Source organism: Ornithodoros turicata, chromosome 9 (genome assembly GCF_037126465.1).
Source record: "Ornithodoros turicata isolate Travis chromosome 9, ASM3712646v1, whole genome shotgun sequence".
Classification (NCBI taxonomy): domain Eukaryota; kingdom Metazoa; phylum Arthropoda; class Arachnida; order Ixodida; family Argasidae; genus Ornithodoros; species Ornithodoros turicata.
The window spans coordinates 28,652,685-28,671,407 of NC_088209.1; the positions used below are offsets into that span (position 1 = coordinate 28,652,685).

Genomic DNA, 18,723 nt, shown 5'->3' on the forward strand with positions numbered 1-18,723 from the left:
GAATTTCGCTATGCAAATGAGCCGCAACAAGAAATACGCGCTTTTCGAGCGCAGAAATGACGTGACCTTCGCCTTGTCTGGGTCGAAGAGCGGTGGTGGTGATGGTGGTGGTGAAAGGGCTCGCCGTTGTCGGCCTCACAGAGGTTGGGAATGTGCGTCCTGGGCCGACTTCTAAGGGGACTGTGCCGACATATGTCTGAAAGCGTCTGAGGGAAACCCAGGAAAAACCCCCAGACAGCACAGCCGGCACCGGGATCCGAACCCGGGTGCCTTCCAATCTCGACGTGACATGGCCGACTATATCTGGTCTATCTGGCCAATAGATTAGCTCCTACACCAGTCAGCTCCATCGCTCCAAACCACATGGCCCTCTCACGTGGATTGCCTGTCGCTCTTGCTGCGCTTGAAAAGTGCTTAGTTCTTGTTTCGGCTCATTTGCGTAGCGAAATTCAGAGATGAATACTTTAACGCACGTGCGAAATTAAGTTTTTTTTTTAAAACATGGAATGTCTTTCAGCGAGGAATATCTCCCGTTCTGTTATCTCGCCGCGAAATCCCCTAATTAAAGAGCTAATTAATGAATTTTAGGTAATTACTGATCATGTTGTTACATACTTTCCTCGAGAGAGAGATCGCCTGGCCATATAACCCAACTGCAAAAATGACATATATTTTGCTCTGCTAGTTTTAGTAAGAATTCTGTAACGAATAAAAATAACCACCTTGTATAGCGTTATAGCGTTCACTCGACGTAGTACAGCAGAATTCAAAAAGTTGGCTGCACATTTGCGCATCCTGCCAAGCGCGTTTAAAGTCAGTAGCTTTATAGTGGCGGTGCCATTGAAACTTCCACTTGCTTCTACCATTCACTCTCCTCACCACTGTTACGGACGGACCTACACAGCTGTCGACGTCAGATGGCTCTAAAAAGCTATCGGTTTAATATATCGAATACGTATAGCTACCTGTAAAAGTTGACCCAACATGGCTTCCATCTTGATTGTTTACCCACGGGGATTTTGAGGTTTTTGGTTGTAACTTGGATTGCGAGGTATGGACCAGTTTGAAATTTACCAGGATGAAACGTACCGATCAGAGTTCCACGTGGACACAGGAATTTTCACAGCTCTCGTCCTGAGGTTCCTTCCTTATCAGTTCGCTGGATTTTCAACCCGTCTACCCAGAGACACAGCGGAAACCCTCAATGGACGTGGGATTTTGAAAGGTAAGGTTTACCACGAAAGCGACACTCTGCCAGCAGTGATACTGTGCACAGTTTTTCGCATTAACGCGTGAAAAAAATTGATAATTCAAAATAAAAATAAAAAAATAAAGAAATTACGTGAGATTTTGATGTTAGTTGGCAAAGTGGAATTTGTATTATACATTGCGCAGATGTATACAGGAATGAAGTATATTGGGGGACACAGTGCACTCTTTTAAGCAGTTTATTCATTTAGCAGGTTTAACCAAGTTAGGCCGAGCACTCTGCAGACAAAGATACGGCCTTTAAAGCGTGCTTTGCCTACGTAGTTTCGGTGCATTGCAGTTAAGCTACTTAGGTAACCCTGAGGTAACCCTGTACATCCGAGACTCTGGGTCACTCTCGCACAAACTATGACGTCAATTTAACATGATGGCGATTGACGTTCTGAGGCTGGAACACATAGGACAAATACACACAAAGCATTCAATGCACTTGGAAATTCCCTTTGTCCGCGTGGAACTCTAATTGGTACGTTTCGTCCTGGTAAATTTCAAACTGATTCAACATCGCAATCCAAGTTACAACCAAAAACCTCAAAGTCCCTGTGGGAAAACAACCAAGATGGAAGCCATGTTGGGTCAACTCTTACAGGTAGCTATACGTAGTCTGTATATTAAACCGATAGCTTTATGGAGCCAACTAACGTCGACAGCTGTGTAGGTCCGTCCGTAACAGTTGCGAGGAGAGTGAACGGCAGAAGGAAGTGGAAGTTTCAATGGCACCGCCACTATAAAGCTACTGACTTTAAACGCGGTTGGTTTGTCCCTTCAGGTGACGCACCCTTGGAAGTCACTGGGGAGGTGTGTTAGCTTAGCTCAATTTGGGAAGAGCCCCGGACCGGTAATCCCGAAGATGTGGGTTCGAGTCCTACAGCTGGCTAACCTTTTCAGTGACTGCCTTCTTTCATATGGCGTCGATGCTTTCAAATACTGCCGCCAGATGCACAATAATCGAAGCCCTCCCAGGGCTACTGGCAACATTGACACAGCGCAGTCGATCCATCTCTCGAGCTCCTGGGAGTTCGCCATCGATTTTTACTTCCGGATGGAGGGAGGTAAAGGATGAAGGGAGCAATCGCTGGAAACCGTCTACTTCACCGCGATCACGTCGAGGATGGCTGGCATGTCACTAGCAATGTGTCGCACGTTGCTGCTTTACGGCCTCACCCATCTTTTGCAGGGCCACTCCAAAGGTAGGCGTCGCTTTCGGTTTTGCTTTCGGGGCGGGCCCGCACTTCGCGAATATCTGAGTCGCAGATAACTCGACTGTCAAAACAAAAAGGCGAACGTCTTTGGACGAAAGCGATGTCATTTGTGTATGTACAGTGTACACGCTGTGGTAACAGTACTATATATATATATATATTGCGTAGTCTATACAGTGTTCCACGATATAAGTTGGGGAAGTATTGACAGCTTATCTGCTGCGCATCACAGTTTTAAAACGGAGCTTCGCCGCCTCACGCGCTGCTGGTCAACCAACATCCCGAGTGGCATCGTTCTCACACGACGTGATTTGTTGGAAACGGGAGGCGTACGAATATGCATGGCCCTCGTGAAATTATGTTAATTGTCGTAAAAAGGAGTACGTCCCACGCTTTCCACAAATGAGGAGTGATAACGTACGGTATCATTCTGTGCAACTGCTCGCCCTCAGCATGTTGAAGTTCTGCTGAAACCTGCATCTGAAATACTCCCGGATATATATTTCAAAAACGCCGTAGAAAATCAATATGACGTTTGCTACGGTGTTTCGTGGAAGTCAACGCTTTATTCATAGCGCTACGCGCCCTGAAATGCTATTTTGCCGCTGCAAAATATTCTCTCACTGCGCTTTGAACATGCATGTCAACACCTTTGAAACGTATACCGGGAGCTAACGCGAAGGTGCTATACTTACTTTAGTGAACATTCATGTACGAATATGCCAGCAGAGACATATGCCCACGCAAACGATGCCAACGTGACCTTTTAATTAAAACCGAATGACATTGAAACAGGGTCCCACATAATTCGAGCCTCTGTAAATTCCAGCCGTCAACAAATCCCTGACGACAACACCGGCGACGGAAGTTGCATGTTCACCGCCCGAGATTGTCTACAATGGAACAGTTTTCCAGACGAACGGCGACGAAGATTTTGATAACGTGTACGAAATAAGGTTCGTGGGTTTCTTCGGCTCCATCGACAAGAAGCGGGCCTGCAAAATCAAATGCGTGAATGGTGCCTGGTTCGGGCCCCTGTGCGCCGTCGAGAACCAAGTGGGAGGTGAACACCGCTGCGGTTACTTCGCGGCATCCTGCCAGGTGGTAACGTTCGGACCCCAGAGTACATTACTTTCGCTTTGTTACAGATGGCATCCGGTTTCACTCCGTCATGAAACCGTGTATCCTGCATCCCTTGAATCCTAACATAGTCGTGCACCAGCACGCCATGCCTCTGACGGTTACGGAAGACGTCGAATTACCGCATGACACTGAGCTTAACTTCAGGTGTTCGGAAGTTGGTCTTCAGAAGTTCGTCGGAAACTCCACGATACGTTGTTTAAATAGACAGTGGTCGGCAGCCATGCCCAATTGCATGCCAACGTCGCAACAGCATAACCTTTCTGGTGAGGATTTCCTTTTACATGAGCGAAGGTTTGATTGTCCAAAATATGGAACAGAAGTTTTCTTCCGTGATCAGCCACGCTTTTGCTATTTTCATTCTTCAAAACTTTTTTTGTTTGTTTATTTAGTTCTAGTTCCTCCAACCATCTTATACACGGTAGACAAGGGGGAGTACGGCATCTCGGAGACGGGACAGCTTGTCGTATATCCTGATGCCAATGTTTACCTTTATTGCCTCTACCAGAGACACAGCGGAAACCCGCAGTGGACGTGGACTTCGGAAAGGTAAGGTTTACCACGAAAGTGACATTCTACCAGTAATGATACTGTGCAGTGTTTTTCGCATTAACGCGTGAAGAAAATTAATGATTCATAAATAAATAAAGAATAAATAACGAAATTACGTGAGATTTTGATGTTAGTTGGCAAAGTGGAATTTGTATGTGTGTACGTAATTTGTATGTGTAATTTGTATTTGTAATTTGTATGTGTGTACGTTGCCCAGATGTATACAGGAATGAAGTACATTAGGGGACATCAGGGGACATTTTAAAGCAGTTTATTCATTTAGCAGATTTAACAAAGTTAGACGGAGCACACTGCAGGCAAAGTTACGGCCTGAAAGCGTGCTTTGCCTATATAGCTTCCGTGCATTGCAGTTAAGATACCCTAACAATGAGGTAACAATTTTCAACAACAAATAACAATTTCCGGATTTGCGGGTAGAAGATGTGACTTGATGCGGGTCGCGGGTATACAACCGCGTTTCTCCCGCGCGTCGTGCGAGCACCTCGACTACCCGCATCCATGTCTTCTAAGTACGATACGAGGTGGCGACACCGGTCTTGTTTTCAACAGTGTCCGACGTGGAGTGCGAAGAGTCACGCGACCCAAAATTTCTGAATACTTTGGTTTCAACCAAATAAAAGCGACTGGACGTCGGGAGCGTTTTATAATAATCTGATGACAGTTTTTCTCAATAGCTACGTGTGGATTTTGATATACCAAAAGTGCGCTTGAACGTGCGCAGACGCCTTTGTGCTTTTCTATGTTTTGTGCTGCAGTGTTCTATGTTGTGCTACTTGGCTGCACTCTCATGAGCAGTGCGGGTTCGCGGCCCGCGGGTGCGGAATGAGATATTTTGTCTGCGAGTGCAGTGAGCGTGCGGGTTGAGAATTACATACCCGCGTAGGCCTCTAAGTATGATCTCTAGAACGTTTGGATATGGCGCTGATGCCGTTCACGCATTTCCGTAACTTATTTACTGTCATTCGACACCGGGTCAGGGGACACACCTTGAAGCATAACGAAATTTGTATTTCACAGAGACTACGCAAAAGGCTGGGTTTTGTCAGCCGATGAGAAGCAGTGGAGATACGAACTGCTCATTTATAACGCAAAGCCCTACGACTCCGGCGTCTACACCTGCACCACGCCACGAGGTCAAACGAATTCGATTTCGGTCAAAATCCAGGGTAAGAGAGGTATTGAATACTTTTCTTGCTTCATTTCATTCATAGCTTCATTGTCCCTCTTCAAGACGTCGCTTGCCCACCAATAGAGGGCGATAGCGACGAAAACAGGGTCACCAGCGACCACGGAAGCCGTATGCACAGCAAGGCAAAGTTTGCCTGCATGGAAGGATACAACCTGGTGGGGTCCGAAGAGGTGACCTGCAATCCCTCGGGACGGTGGTCAGACCGGGCTCCGCACTGCGTGGGTAGGTGAACGGGGTGGGTAGGTGAACCGATTAGAATGTTCCATTGTTCCATTGCATGATCGCAGTCATTCAGTGTCCGGAAATTCCTGAAAGGGGCTCCCTCAAGATAAGTTCCACGAACAGAACGTACGGTGTCAGAGTTCATTTTTCTTGTCCTCCGAATTTCAAGTTGGTTGGTCCCCCATTCGTCACCTGCTGGAAAAATGAGACCTGGTCCGATACCGCGCCGACGTGCGAACGTAAGCTGAATTTGCTTCGTGTTTTTAGACATTATCCGTTCTGTGTGCGCCGTTACCCTCGATTTCTATAGCCATCAGATGCCGACCACCCCTGCCACCTGCGAATGGACGGGTCCTGTACGGTGGCAGACAATATCCGGGAGACACTGTGCACTACACATGTAACGCTGGCTACGTTCTAATAGGAGAATCGGTTTCAGCGTGCGGGTACAACGGTACATGGTCGAACTCCGTACCTACGTGTAAGTTACGTGTGTGTGTGTTCTTTGTGAAGGCTCTTTGCTCCTGCTGCGTGGATCAATACATTTCAGTCACATCGTAACATCACGATAATATTTTTTGGAGATCCCTAATTATCTGATATTTCCACCATACAATACGATTTACGTAAAGCTAAGCCCGACATGCACTCTAAAAAAAAAAAAAACAGTACTGCGCCGCATAGCACGTTCTGCGCCAACCATTGCTACGAATGATAGGGTTATCGCTTCTGATTCGAAGAGGGAAATGGGGCGTACGCCTTTTTGTGTCAATATGGATATCCGATAACTGACACAAAAAGGCGTACGCAAACACATTTTTCATCAAATCGGAGGAGACAACGATGTCATTCGGGATGATGGTTAGCTACACGCTTAAAAATGAACTTCACCACATAGCACGTTCTTAGCCAACCATCATCCCGAGTGGCATCGTTCTCTCCCTTGGTTTACTGGAAACGGGGGGCGTACGCCATTTTTGTGGCATTATGCAGTTCATAATTGCAACAAAAATGGCGTACGCTTCCCGTTTCCATCAAATCAAGGGAGAGAACGTTGTCATTCGGGGTGAACGGTTGACTAGGAGCGTGCTGCGCTGTGAATCTCTGTTTTCAGAGTGTAGGGTCGCGTTACTCGGTGCAGTTGAGCGCGATACGGGAAGTGACCTAAAGTTACTGGATCGGGGAAGGTAGCGCCATGCGTTCCCTTTCCAGCCGCGACCTGGGAACAACAATGGCGGCCGCTGCATGTGTTGGTATGCTACGGCAGCCATTGTTGTTCCAAGGTCGCGACGGAAAAAAATCAGAGGATGGCGGTACTTTCCCAATTCAGCGACTTTAAAGTGACCGGAGCGAGAGCGCCACCTATGACGAATTTCATGACTCTTTTTCAGGCAAACCAGCGTGTGAGTACCCAGGCCAACCAGCGCATGGCCGCATCGTACCCACCAAGTTCCACTACGACATCGGAGAAATGGTGATGGTAGCTTGCAATACTGGGTTTCGTCTTCTGAGCTCTCCACGGCTACGCTGCTCAAAGGACGGCCACTGGTCGAACCCTCTCCCCCACTGTAGGCGCATCTTGCACAAATAATACTTGAGATTGCAAGGGGGCATCGTCATACCGCAGATGCTACCGAATGATGCCTGAACGGGCGAACAAACCACCCTTAGAACATCTTCTTAATGACACAGGAACTATTTCACGGGAGGCGACTGATCGTTTCAAATTTGGAAGGGGGTTCTTAAAAGGGACGAGTTTTCGAGACACGCCACTCTTAAAATAGAACTTCACCGCATAACGCGCTGAAGGCCAATCACTGCACAGAATGGTACCGGTATAACTCCTGATTTGTGGAAAGCATGGGACGTAAGCATTTCTGTGACAATTAACGTAATTGCATAACCGTGCATCCACACGAGCCGGTAGTAGCATACTGCGCGCATAGCAGACGACGCCTTTGACCCTGTCGTCTGCTACGGAATATCTTGTGACTGCGCCGCAGCAGATTCCCCATGTTTTGATGAGCACGAAAAGACATGACTTTCAGCCACGACCTACTAGATTATATCGCACATGCCATAATCGGCAACCCCTATGAGGAGCCCGTCCGCACGATCCGCTAGGAACACTACTCATCGGCTCGCGAGATGTACATCATGATTGGACAATGGAAATTTGAAATTTGAACGCGCAGAAGCGGACGTACGACTACCGTAGCAGACGACAGCAACCGCTCTTATGAAAACGCGTAGACTGATAATGATAATCAAGTTTAGAAAGAAGCATATCTCGTGGGACATTACCGCTTGTACAAAATTACAAAGGTAAATTAAAATACAAAGTACTGTAGAAAGCGAGGAAGCAATAACCGGGCCGATGACTAGCGCCACCGCTACCCTCCAGATGCGGCGCTGGGAAGGGGTGCCTAGCCGGTAATGGCGTACAGCGTACATACACGTACTTTTCGTGCTCTTCTAAACGTGGGGAATTTGCTGCGGCGCAGTCACAAGATATTCGGTAGCAGACGACAGGGTCAGGGCTTCGTTTGCTACCGAATATCTTGTGACTGCGCCGCAGCGAATTCCCGAATGTTTAGAAGAGCACGAAAAGGCATGACGTTCAGCACTCGCGCTCACGTGACAGCAGAAAGCTATGACGTTTTACGCATCTTCTGCTGGAGTATTCTCGAGACTGTCGCTCGTGTAAACACACGGTGAGTGTCGCAAAAAGGCGTACGCCTCCCGTTTTCAACAAATCAGGGGAGAGTACGATGTTATTCAGGTTGATGGTTGGCTAGGAACATGTTATGCGGTGAAGTTCTGTTTTAAGAGCATGGCAGTAATTGAAGCAGCAAACGCTGTGACGCTGTCGCACTGAACAACGAGCATAACTTCAATACGCAGGCCGCAGCTGAGAAGGTTTGTTTTCAAGTGATACGGCAATTGGCCGCCATGCAACAACAGAAGCGAAAAATAAAAAAATAGAAATAAGGGAAAAACAATAATGCACCCTCAGCTGACATGTCACATCCTGCTTTGTAGTCACTGTCAGTGTCTACTATACCCTTTATCAACCGTAGTGAGGCAATGCACATGCAAAACAGATACCACTATTATAGGCATTACGTACACATTGAATCCTACCATGTTGACACCTTCTCGTAGTGCTGCACGTTGTTACACTGGGCAAAATAATGTGATCCGTCAAAACTTGACAAGCAGGCGTAGCTGGCTACACTTGCTGGTGAGGTGCGTGTCGCAAATACGGCGATACATCGCTATACCTTTATTAAAGTACATTTCGTGGCTTTGTGGCAATAGATTACAGTGTTGCATAATTTTTAAAGGGACAGTTCGCTCTCCAAGCATCAACTTGTAGATTTTTTCCCCACGGGTGCTGTATGCCTCTCCTAATTTACCGAATCGCCGTTTCATTTGAGCTATCGAGCGGTTATTATCGGCCTTATATATAATTGAAATTCACAAGGTTTGAAACGTTCACTCTAGCTGATGAGGGGATTCCTGCCCGTGGATGCGGACCCGCTGGTGTTTTTGAAATTTTAATTTTGTGTTAGCGCCGCGAAGCAACTGTGGCTACAGAGCGGCGTACGGACCTGGAGAGATGGAGAGAGGACAGCATGAAGGAGTGGGAGACGGTGGGGGGAGGGGGGCGCTGGTGTCTGTCACTGCAAAATACGACAAAAAAAAAAAAAGGAAGTGCCTCAGGGCGAGAGGCACCGGTATTTGGACGGAGACTGTTCTTCCCCTGGGCACCGTCATTGTCATTGGCATGGTATTTAAAGGGTTAGGAATGACGTGTTAAAGGTTGTTTAAAGTTAAATGCTCCTGTAGATATCTATTTTAATTACTGTATAGAGCGACCTCTCCCTTTAACTCTACAGCTAGAGAAAATTATCCAGAATCGGACTGAAAAGTGAAGGTCATCGGATGCCATTTAGCCTCATTTCAACAGCTGGTCCCCAGCATTACAGTTAAAGCACAATAAAGTAAGACGCTTCATAAAGGTGCGTACATAGGTAAGTGAATCTCTTAGGCCTCCGCTGCGGCCAACCTGAGGTTAGACGTTTTTCTTATTTTTATAGCTGGGCAGTTTTATAAAAGGACGAAAAAATAAAATGCAGTTGACGCTACAGGGGTTAATTCCATTGACTGTTTCGGAACACTAGCCGCCACTGACCAGCAAAAGTGGTTAGCTATGCCCACTTTTCTTAAATTACCCGTACAGAAGCAGCACATACATATAAACTGTTACTCAAATTTGAAAGTGTAGCATAGAGGGTCACCAAAGGCAGTGGACCATTTCCACTAGTATAGAGCGCGTTGTATAGAGCACACCTTTTATCCATGAGCGGCTGTAGCAAAAATATACTCGTGTTTTCTTTAATAACGTAGAGACAAAAACATACAAAACACTCTAATCTTGGGAGACCAAACTCGGTCTTCAGTCCCTTCTCTACTACGATGCGCATTTTCTTTCCTCTCTATACACTCTGAATTAAACGCTCCTTGCACAACTGTAATATTTGCAGCCTTATACCGTAAGAGGTTATAGTTAGGTTATTTTTGCTTATCAGACGAATCATTTGATGCCGCGAGGTTCATCGTCAAAAGGTTTTGAACATTTCCGCGTATCCCCAGCATGTTCCCCATATTTTCCCCCCAACATGTTGGGAGGTAACGTCGCCGTCTTTGGGTTATACCCGCATAAAACTCGATACGACATAGACCATCCGTCCACGGTGTACGCACTCGCTATAGTTCTGGTAACGAGAAGGAAAGCAAACGTCTGGAACGATACACGTTCTTTGTGGTAAACTAATAAATTTAGGACGAATCTCTCAGGCAAACGTCTCATTTTTTTTTTCTTTTACAAAATCAACCAATCAATCTGAGGCAGACGTGTGTAATACCTCTATGTAAACTTTGGGATTGTAAAAAAACGGTGGCTTCGATACCTTGTTGTGTGCTGGGCATATATACGATCGTTAAATTTTAGTTCCAGTATACAGTCGGAGAGATTTCAAAAATAAAGTCACGTCTTCAATGGTACACTCTAAGGAAAAAAAAAAAGGAATAATCTTAGTCCTTTTGGAGACTAAATGCGCTGGCACAAAAATTAGTCCCTTGCAGGAGTAAATGCATGGAACTGTCACTGTCATGGGAATGTCACAGAGTGGGGACTGCATTTCACTCTCTCAGTTCTAACCGTCCCAGGTACATAATTCGTGTGCATGCATGAAGATACTTTGAATTAAACCGTCAACCGTGATGATGTGTCGTGTGATATAAAATCTCGCGACATACGTAGGGCACAACATAATGTCGCAAGAAAGAACCGCGCACTATTTCTTCATCTGTGCGGGTGGAAAATTGCTAAGTTAGCTAAGTCATGTTGTCCTATTCCATCAAATTGACGTAGAGCACATATTTACGCAGACTGTTGCATTCGGAAGACTATTTGCAAAGTTGTGTGACTATTTGCAGTCCTGGGGAGTAAATGTCGGGGTTAGGGGACTAAAGTGGGGAGTAATTGGGCAATCTAGGGGACTAGAAGCTGCATTTTCTCCATTTACTCCTTTTTTTTTTCCCCTTGGAGTGTATACAGGCACAATCGGGGTATAAGACAATGAAGTTTTCTACGTTTATTCTGCACAAGCATAAAGATAAAGAAAAAAAGATTGAAGAAAAAAAATTCTGATAAAGAAAAAAAAAGGGGGGGAAGTATAGTATAGGCGATTACGGTACTCGGTTCCGCTCTTTGCAGCTCTGGTTTCTGTTGAACGTCCCTCCAATCGGAAGACAAAAATGCCACTCAGAGATGACACCACTGACGTTACAACAGCTGTGACAGAGAGATAGCGGCATAATCTGTGTGTGTCACGGACATGATCTGAAGTTACATCTTTTATCGCGCATCCAAGCGTCCATGCAGCATTTATGCCATATATAGCTAGCGAACTTTGCAGAAATAAATGCTGGTGCGTTTGTTCGTTACGTTTGGGCCATCCGGAAGAAATCTGTGCCGTCTTTCAGGCAGAATGGAAGAGGCACAGAATTTATAGTTTCGAAAAGAAAAAAAAAAAAAGAAGAATGCGGATGCCCACCCTTGCTACGATGACCTTTGTGAGCACTTATAAGCACGAAGGGTGCACATTTTGCGTAAGGGGCTTTCGTTTCCGTCAAACTGGGGTGCTGCGGGAAACAAAAAATTGTCACATATACACGACGTGTTCTACGCCCTGAAAACGGAGCTTCACCGCATAGCACGCTCCTAGCCAACCATCATCCCGAATGACATCGTTCTCTCTCCTCATTCGTTGCAAAAGAAAGGCGCACGCCTTTCTGTGACACTTACGCGATTGTATAATTCGTCACAGAAAGGCGGATATACGCCACGCGCTTTCCGCAAATTAGGAGTGATAACGGTATAGATAACGGTAAGTGATAACGGTAGCACTCTGTGCAATGATTCTTCATGATTGGCATTTAGCGCGGTATGTGGTGAAACTCTCTTTTTGGGAGTGCACGGTTTGGTACACGCTTAAAAATGAGCTTCACCACATAGCACGCTCCTAGCCAACCATCATCCCGAATGACAACATTTTTGCACCATTATGCACGTGCATAATGGTACAAAATAGGCTCCACCTCCCGTTTTCAACAAATCAGGGGCGAGAACCTTGTCATTCGGGATGATGGTTGGCTAGGAGCGTGCTATGTGGTGAAAGTCATTTTTAAGAGTGTACTCCGTTAAAACAGAACTTCACCACATAGCACGCTCATAGCCAACCATCATTCCGAATGATATCGCTCTGTGTATTGATTTGTTGAAAATGGGAGGAGGCGCTTATCTGGGACAGATTATCTTGTCCCAGATAGGCGCCTCCTCCCTGTTTTGAACAAATCATGACACAGAATGATATTATTCGGAATGATGGTTGGCTAGGAGCGTGCTATGTGGTGAAGTTCTGTTTTAACAGTGTACGCTAAGCTATGTCCGCTGAGAAATCTACAGTGCGCTATGTCCAATTGCGCAGTTTAACTGCTTAGGCTCGAGGTGTGCCTGCAGCATTGCTAAATCAACAATATAATGGAATACCAACAACAACTTTGTTTTAAACCCGCGCACTTAAGTAAGCGCCTCGCTTTTGGTTCAGATGCAATGCTCAACTTTATAAATATACTACATACCCAAGGGAACAGGAAAAGGCACAACCAATTTCTTTTGCCAGAAAACAATAAGCGACTACTATAGGGGTAGTTCGGTTCGTGGATGAGGGGTGATTGCTTGCTTCTCGCAAATGAACCCTGTATAACAACGACTAGAACTTCAGAATGTGCAAGAAAGGAAGCGCCGAACGAATGAACGGATCCTTCATTGTCAAGTCTCGTTCGGAAGCTTCACCCGCGTGCCAAACACATTGTGATTCTAGTGTCTTGATGGTGCTTCGACAACGACTGCGTGGTTTCGAACGCCATGACACATTCATATGTCATATGGACTTTACTGTAGCTTATGTAGCTTATATGTAGGGTTCCGCGTTTACGGCATTTGCCGAAAAATGCCGAAAAACACCTGCCGAATATTTTTTTATAAATTCGGCATGTCCCCAAAAACTCCGATTTATACTCTCTTGCATATGGTGCTACATGCCGAAAATGCCGGTACCCGATCCCACTATTCCTCCTCCGGGGCATCACATTTTAGTTTTTCCATCACCTCGTTTCCAGGTGGGAAGCGGCGAATACCGCCCTGCTAGCCTCCAGTTCAGGGAAATACCTTCCACTGTAACACTTTAATCAGTGGGTCAAGAGGATTGAAATACTCGTGGAACCCTCCACAAAAGGAAAGGAAATAGACGAGTTCAGAAAATCCCAGAGTGCTTAGCGCCGCTTTGAACTGTGGGAGTTTACTAATGTAATATTCCCAACACAAGAACCTTCGTTTTATTCTAGGCCCTTGCCCGAGTTTAAACTAACCTCTTCTTCGCTTCTTCTTCTTCCGACCCGTCGGCGCCCTACAACTAATACCAAAGAAACGGGTGGCCTCCAAACTGTTCCGATTTCTCCCCTGCCGGTCCATTGTCCACGACGTGTCAAAGTCAGCGAAAGCTAAATGTGAAGGATTACTCTTGGTTCCCCCGCTCAGCAAGCGCCCAGGATGCAATGCGTGCGCAAAGAGCACTGGGATTTTCTGAACTCGTCCATTCTTTGCGTTCTCAGTGTCCTCCTACCAAGCTGCTCTCCCTTCATATAGTGCTTCCCGCTGGTTATTATGGATGCCCATTTTTTCGGCATCTGTTTGTGGCGCGAACGTTTTAAAATGCCGAAAATGTCCGAATTCGACGAAAATACGAAAATACCTAAAAACACCCGCCGAATCTCATCCGCAGGAATAAATGCCGAAAACACGCAACCCTACAAGTTATATGCGCAGTGCACGAAAATTTTGGTCGTCATATAAGACAGAGGCCTTGCTCATAAGTGACCTGACATTTCCAGGGGCCAAAAGAACGGAAGGCTATTCGGTCGTTTGGCTTACAAAGGTTGTACGCAATATCAGAATAACGTCCATAGTTTGTTTATAACACACACGATGCGATGATAAGTGTATTATATGACGTTGCCAAATGCCACACGCAACCCATCAGTTGAAGAACATATAGTGTGGAGTAATTGTATTGTTCGGAATTGACGGTGTTTTATTAGATGAACATGAACTATCGTATTCTTTCGCTAAGACAAGTGTTATTTTCATGAGCATGTTCAGCAACTCAATAGTTCGTCGCTGCAAGTTGAGTCATCTTGCAAAACGATCCGATCTTTGCTCGTTTCTTATGTGTGTGGTCTTCTGAGATTCGCCTTGCGCTTATTTTTGTTTGTACTTCTACGCAGCGAGAGGATCTCCTGCAAAGGATATGTAGTCTGCCATATGAACTGCATCAATAAAATGTCAGTATAAAGACTTACAAATGACCATACATTTGTTGCAAAGTGACACGTGTCTTTTATGGTTATCTTTACTGTCTTACATTCCCGATGGTGAGGTTCTGTTTTTGGAGCGTATTTCCACTTCGCCGAATGCAGTTGAGATGTGTATATGGCTTGAGTGGGCGCTCGTTGTGCGTCCTGGAAGATTCTGTGCACAGCAAGATAATTCCATTCAAAATGCTTACGTAAGCGCACTCTAAAAATAGAACTTCACCGCTAAATACGCTATGACACCTTGTCTCTGCGCGGAGGAGAGAGCAAAGTTTGAAGAAATCACGTGACAAAGTGTCTGTCCAATCACAAGGCAGCAACACTTGCAATCTTACTCCGTTATTTGAGAGCGGGACCAATGCTGTCGCCCCGTGGGCGATAGGGATGGGTGAGACACTGGGGGTCTGCGCAGACAGCTGACCTACTTGCACAGCGTACGCGGTCAAGCTCAAACAATCAAGATATCGCTCCGTGTTCCGACTGTGGGACCGTTACAAAAGTGGCGGATCCTGCAAAAGGTTACGCCCCTCTCACCAAATCAGGTGACATACTCATATCAATGTGAATGGTGATTGGCTGATTGGGAGTGTGTTATGTGGTGAAGTCCTGTTTTTAGAGTGTCGCCTGGAGCTTCCTGCTGAACTTTCTGCTGAAGTGCGATGGTTCGCCACCAATCGGAAACACGTGCTCAAGAGTGCTGTTATCGTGCTCCTGTGCAATCTCGGCTTTTTATCTTTTTTTAGTTCTTTATTCTTCCGCTTTTTTCGAATTTGGCAATTCTGGTAAGATAATGCTCTGAGCTCATTAATGCGGACAAAAGGAGCTACAGCTGCTCTCAATCTAAGAGCGGCATAAATAAATGCTAATATTTCTTTATATATCTGTGTATTACAGCGTCCCCATAACGGTAAGTGCAGGGCGTAGATATGACATAAGCGAGTGTCATTTTCCTCACGCCTTTCAATATTTTCGCCTACTAACCTTAAACACTACAGGTAAGGAATACTGCAATGCTGCTTTGAGGTTGGGCACTACATGGCCACTTTAATGACTGGGAAAAATGAGAAAAGGGCAAACAGGAACAAGAAACCACTTAGTTAATCGCTCTTCAATAATGACCATTTACGAGCAAGATACAGTGAGCAATTTATTTTTTTTTTTTTTCAGCCTGAAAGAAAGAAAGAAAGAACGAGAAAAAAAATCTCGTTTGCATAGTTTGCATAGGAAGGAAGCCCCTCTCACGCGAAATCCTCTTTGGCGCAGCCAACACAACCTCGTAACACCATACGCAGCCCGAGCAGCATAAACACTCATTGGATAATCCCGCGACATATCCAAACACACGCCTCATGACCCAATCCCGACGTAGCCTCGTCCTCATCTTCGCGTTCTACCCCCGCGCGCGCCGACAGTATCGCCGCCTTGCGGCTAACCCGCAAACCAAGGCCGCCGTATTTTTATTTTAATTTTTTCCGTCGATTTCATCGTCACAGGGTGACCGCTGACGTTGGTTTGCATCTCTGCCTACCTAGCTCATATTGCAGAAAGCCAATTCCCGCGACACAAAGCCGCCTAGTGTCATCAGTCACAAAGGGTTCGATTGGTTGGAAAACAAAAAAAGACGCCGTAGCCTTCCGCCGACACATCATCCTGTGCTTTGCTCCTGCGCCAAACTCCACTGAAGCCATTTCGGTTCGCCGCTCCACCAGTGAACGCTCCACGGCTACGATGTGAAGGTGTGTGGTGCACAGTGCGTGGAAGTGGGGAATGCTAACAGGGGCTGCCTGGCCCGCCTGGTGAGGCTGGCCGGCGACCCCGCCAGACCCACGGCAACCCGCAGCGGCGAGCTCTCGGCTTGGAGCACACCAGGCCTAACCCCAGGTTACGGCGCCGCCCGCGCGATGGATCGCCGGCTCGAAAAGTGATTCAACGGGTGAGTCTTTAGTGTAACAAGTCGCGTCTAGGAACAAAAGTAGCGGCACGGCATAGAAGAAGAAAGTGTTGCATTTTCCGTTTCACGCGTGCGAAATATACCATCCCTCAATACACAGTAGGGATGCCAACTTTCCCGCCGATTGATTAGAAAAAAAACTGTTGTCATTGGATAGAAGTGGAGGGGCTAGCATTCCGCGTACTTTAGAAGATGGAACATTTCGTTCTCGGCGGTTTTATGCCAGCTGTGCACGGGTGGAACGGGGGTAATGTTCTTCACGCTAGAGCGCTCTCTGTACACCGGTCTACCTGTTGCAGCGCAATGTTGCTTCGCCATAAGGACGTGTCGAGAAAAACATGCTTCTTCGACGAAGCTTTATGTACTTTTTTCGGACACCGGAACCCTCTTTGACCCTCGCCGACATGGTACAGCTGACCCGCATCATGGCAATGTGACTTCCTTATGAGCCGGATTTGTTGCTTGTCCAGAAAACATACGGAATTGTAAGGACGGAGGAATAATAAATCGTAACGCATCGATCCGTTTCTATTCTTTTTCCCCCCGTATTAGTTCCGCACTTCCATCACTTGCTTAAAAAACGTTCTCAAGACCGCTTATCCGCCGCGCGATCCGCATCACCTTTTTTTTATGCCATCGTTCGTCCGCATTTTCTTCCCACATGCCATTCCCGTTTCTGTCCACCGAAGATGGCTCGACATTCCTCTGGCTACATGTAAGCGGACGACCCCATCGTGTCACCGTGACAGCAACTTTACGTGTGACGTTATTACGACATGTCACAAATCTAGCTAGGCCTAATAAGAGCGACGACTTCTATTTATAGCGTCATCTTTCCCCCTCTCTGGTAACACGGTCACATTATGCGGGATGGAAGAAGGCCACGGGGGGAGGGGGAAGAAGAGGGAGATGAGAAAGAGTTTTTTTTTTGTGTGTGGGCTTTCTCTTCGTCTTCTACTACTTCTTCCGAGGAAAAATCGGATGTCGCCATCTTTGAAAGCGCTTCCTTGTGCCCTTTCTTTAGCGTGGTATGTATACGTGATTATCTAGCGTCTCCCGCTCGGTATAAACGAAAGTAAGAAAGGTTGTAGTCGCAGGGGAAGAGGTGGTTGAGCAGAGTGTATTGATCCGATTTTGCCTCAACCACGCGCTCGCAATCTCTTTCTCTCTCTCTCTCTCTCAATAGTGGATTGAGGAAGGGATACAAAAAAAAAAATGAGGGAGTGAATGTTTAGGACCACGTCGTGTTCTTCGGGCAGACGACGTGTCGATGTGCCTCTGCCGTCGAAGCTGACGCCAAATAAAACCACTCCAAGGTTTAAGGGGAAGGGAAAGACGCGGTGTGTTTCCGAAATGGGGCGATCACGTGAGGACGGGGGAGAGGAGGATGGTTTCTAGGAAGAGTCGATGGATTGGAAGTGGCGATAAGTTTTGCCGTATATCGGTCGAAAATATGTTCCGTTCAGCGGGCGCGTGCAGTTTCCCCGAAGCGTGCTTTGCCGCACTAAGCGTGATGATGCGGAGAAGCCGACTGCAACGACAGCAAGCGTGCATGCATGGAAGGGAAGGGGGTGGTGGCTTGGGTTGACTGTGAAACGATGATGCTTTCGCTGTCTCCTGATAAGAAGCGAGGAGGCTGTTTAATTGACCTTGTGAGATGGAGGCGACGGGAGTTTATCATTTTCGCGTTTCGAAAGAGAATATGACCCGTCTTATTTCGTGAACGCGAATGAACCCATAGAAGCGATAAAAGGGACCTGGAGTGCTGGGGCGAAGGGTCAGTTACTAAGGGCTGTTTCACACCAGTGTAGGAAGTATTTTCAAAGTATGCGGGGAAACGAAGATAGGATGTCTGCTTATCTGAATCCTCCTCCCATTAAAGTTTCCACTCCTTTTCAGTCGTGTGGCGATAATATTTCCACGATTAGAACCACCGAAGAAAAGAGGTAACTTGTAGTATTCTAATTATACAGCCCAGAACAACGTTATCATTCGTGCACATAGATGTATGCAGAAATAAGTAAGCGGTTATAGCATAACTATAATTCGCTTGCTCCGTGCCATTGTCTGCTCGAGGCTAACTTTGCATCTGTTGTGTGGAGCTGCTTGCAAACCTGTTGTTGCCGCGGTATTGAAAAGGTACACGCGTTCGTACCCCGTCCCTACCGTTTATG

The 18,723-nt window shown here is 46.4% G+C and overlaps 2 protein-coding genes across 2 annotated transcripts in view; both read left to right on the plus strand.

Annotated features, from left to right (window-relative positions):
• The first annotated feature begins 2,282 nt into the window (after positions 1-2,282).
• Positions 2,283-12,342, plus strand: LOC135368521 (locomotion-related protein Hikaru genki-like). Its single transcript, XM_064601874.1, has 9 exons — positions 2,283-2,459; positions 3,301-3,534; positions 3,620-3,877; positions 4,004-4,160; positions 5,202-5,350; positions 5,416-5,595; positions 5,661-5,834; positions 5,906-6,076; positions 6,987-12,342. The coding sequence occupies exons 1-9, from the start codon at positions 2,381-2,383 to the stop codon at positions 7,184-7,186; spliced, it is 1,602 nt and encodes a 533-aa protein (XP_064457944.1). The 5' UTR covers positions 2,283-2,380; the 3' UTR covers positions 7,187-12,342.
• A 3,780-nt stretch (positions 12,343-16,122) lies between these two features.
• LOC135368525 (glucose transporter type 1-like) overlaps positions 16,123-18,723 on the plus strand; it is a 43,367-nt gene continuing 40,766 nt past the window's right edge. Inside the window, exon 1 of the transcript XR_010414809.1 lies at positions 16,123-16,531. The gene's annotated coding sequence lies outside the window, so the exon portion shown is untranslated. The remainder of the gene's footprint in view (positions 16,532-18,723) is intronic.

Excerpts from the sequence above, each read along its gene's own strand:
- LOC135368521 (XM_064601874.1), top strand. The coding sequence starts at position 2,381 with ATGGCTGGCATGTCACTAGCAATGTGTCGCACGTTGCTGCTTTACGGC. Across the intron at positions 5,596-5,660 it reads CCGGGCTCCGCACTGCGTGG|TCATTCAGTGTCCGGAAATT; the intron begins GTAGGTGAACGG and ends GCATGATCGCAG. Across the intron at positions 5,835-5,905 it reads TACCGCGCCGACGTGCGAAC|CCATCAGATGCCGACCACCC; the intron begins GTAAGCTGAATT and ends CGATTTCTATAG.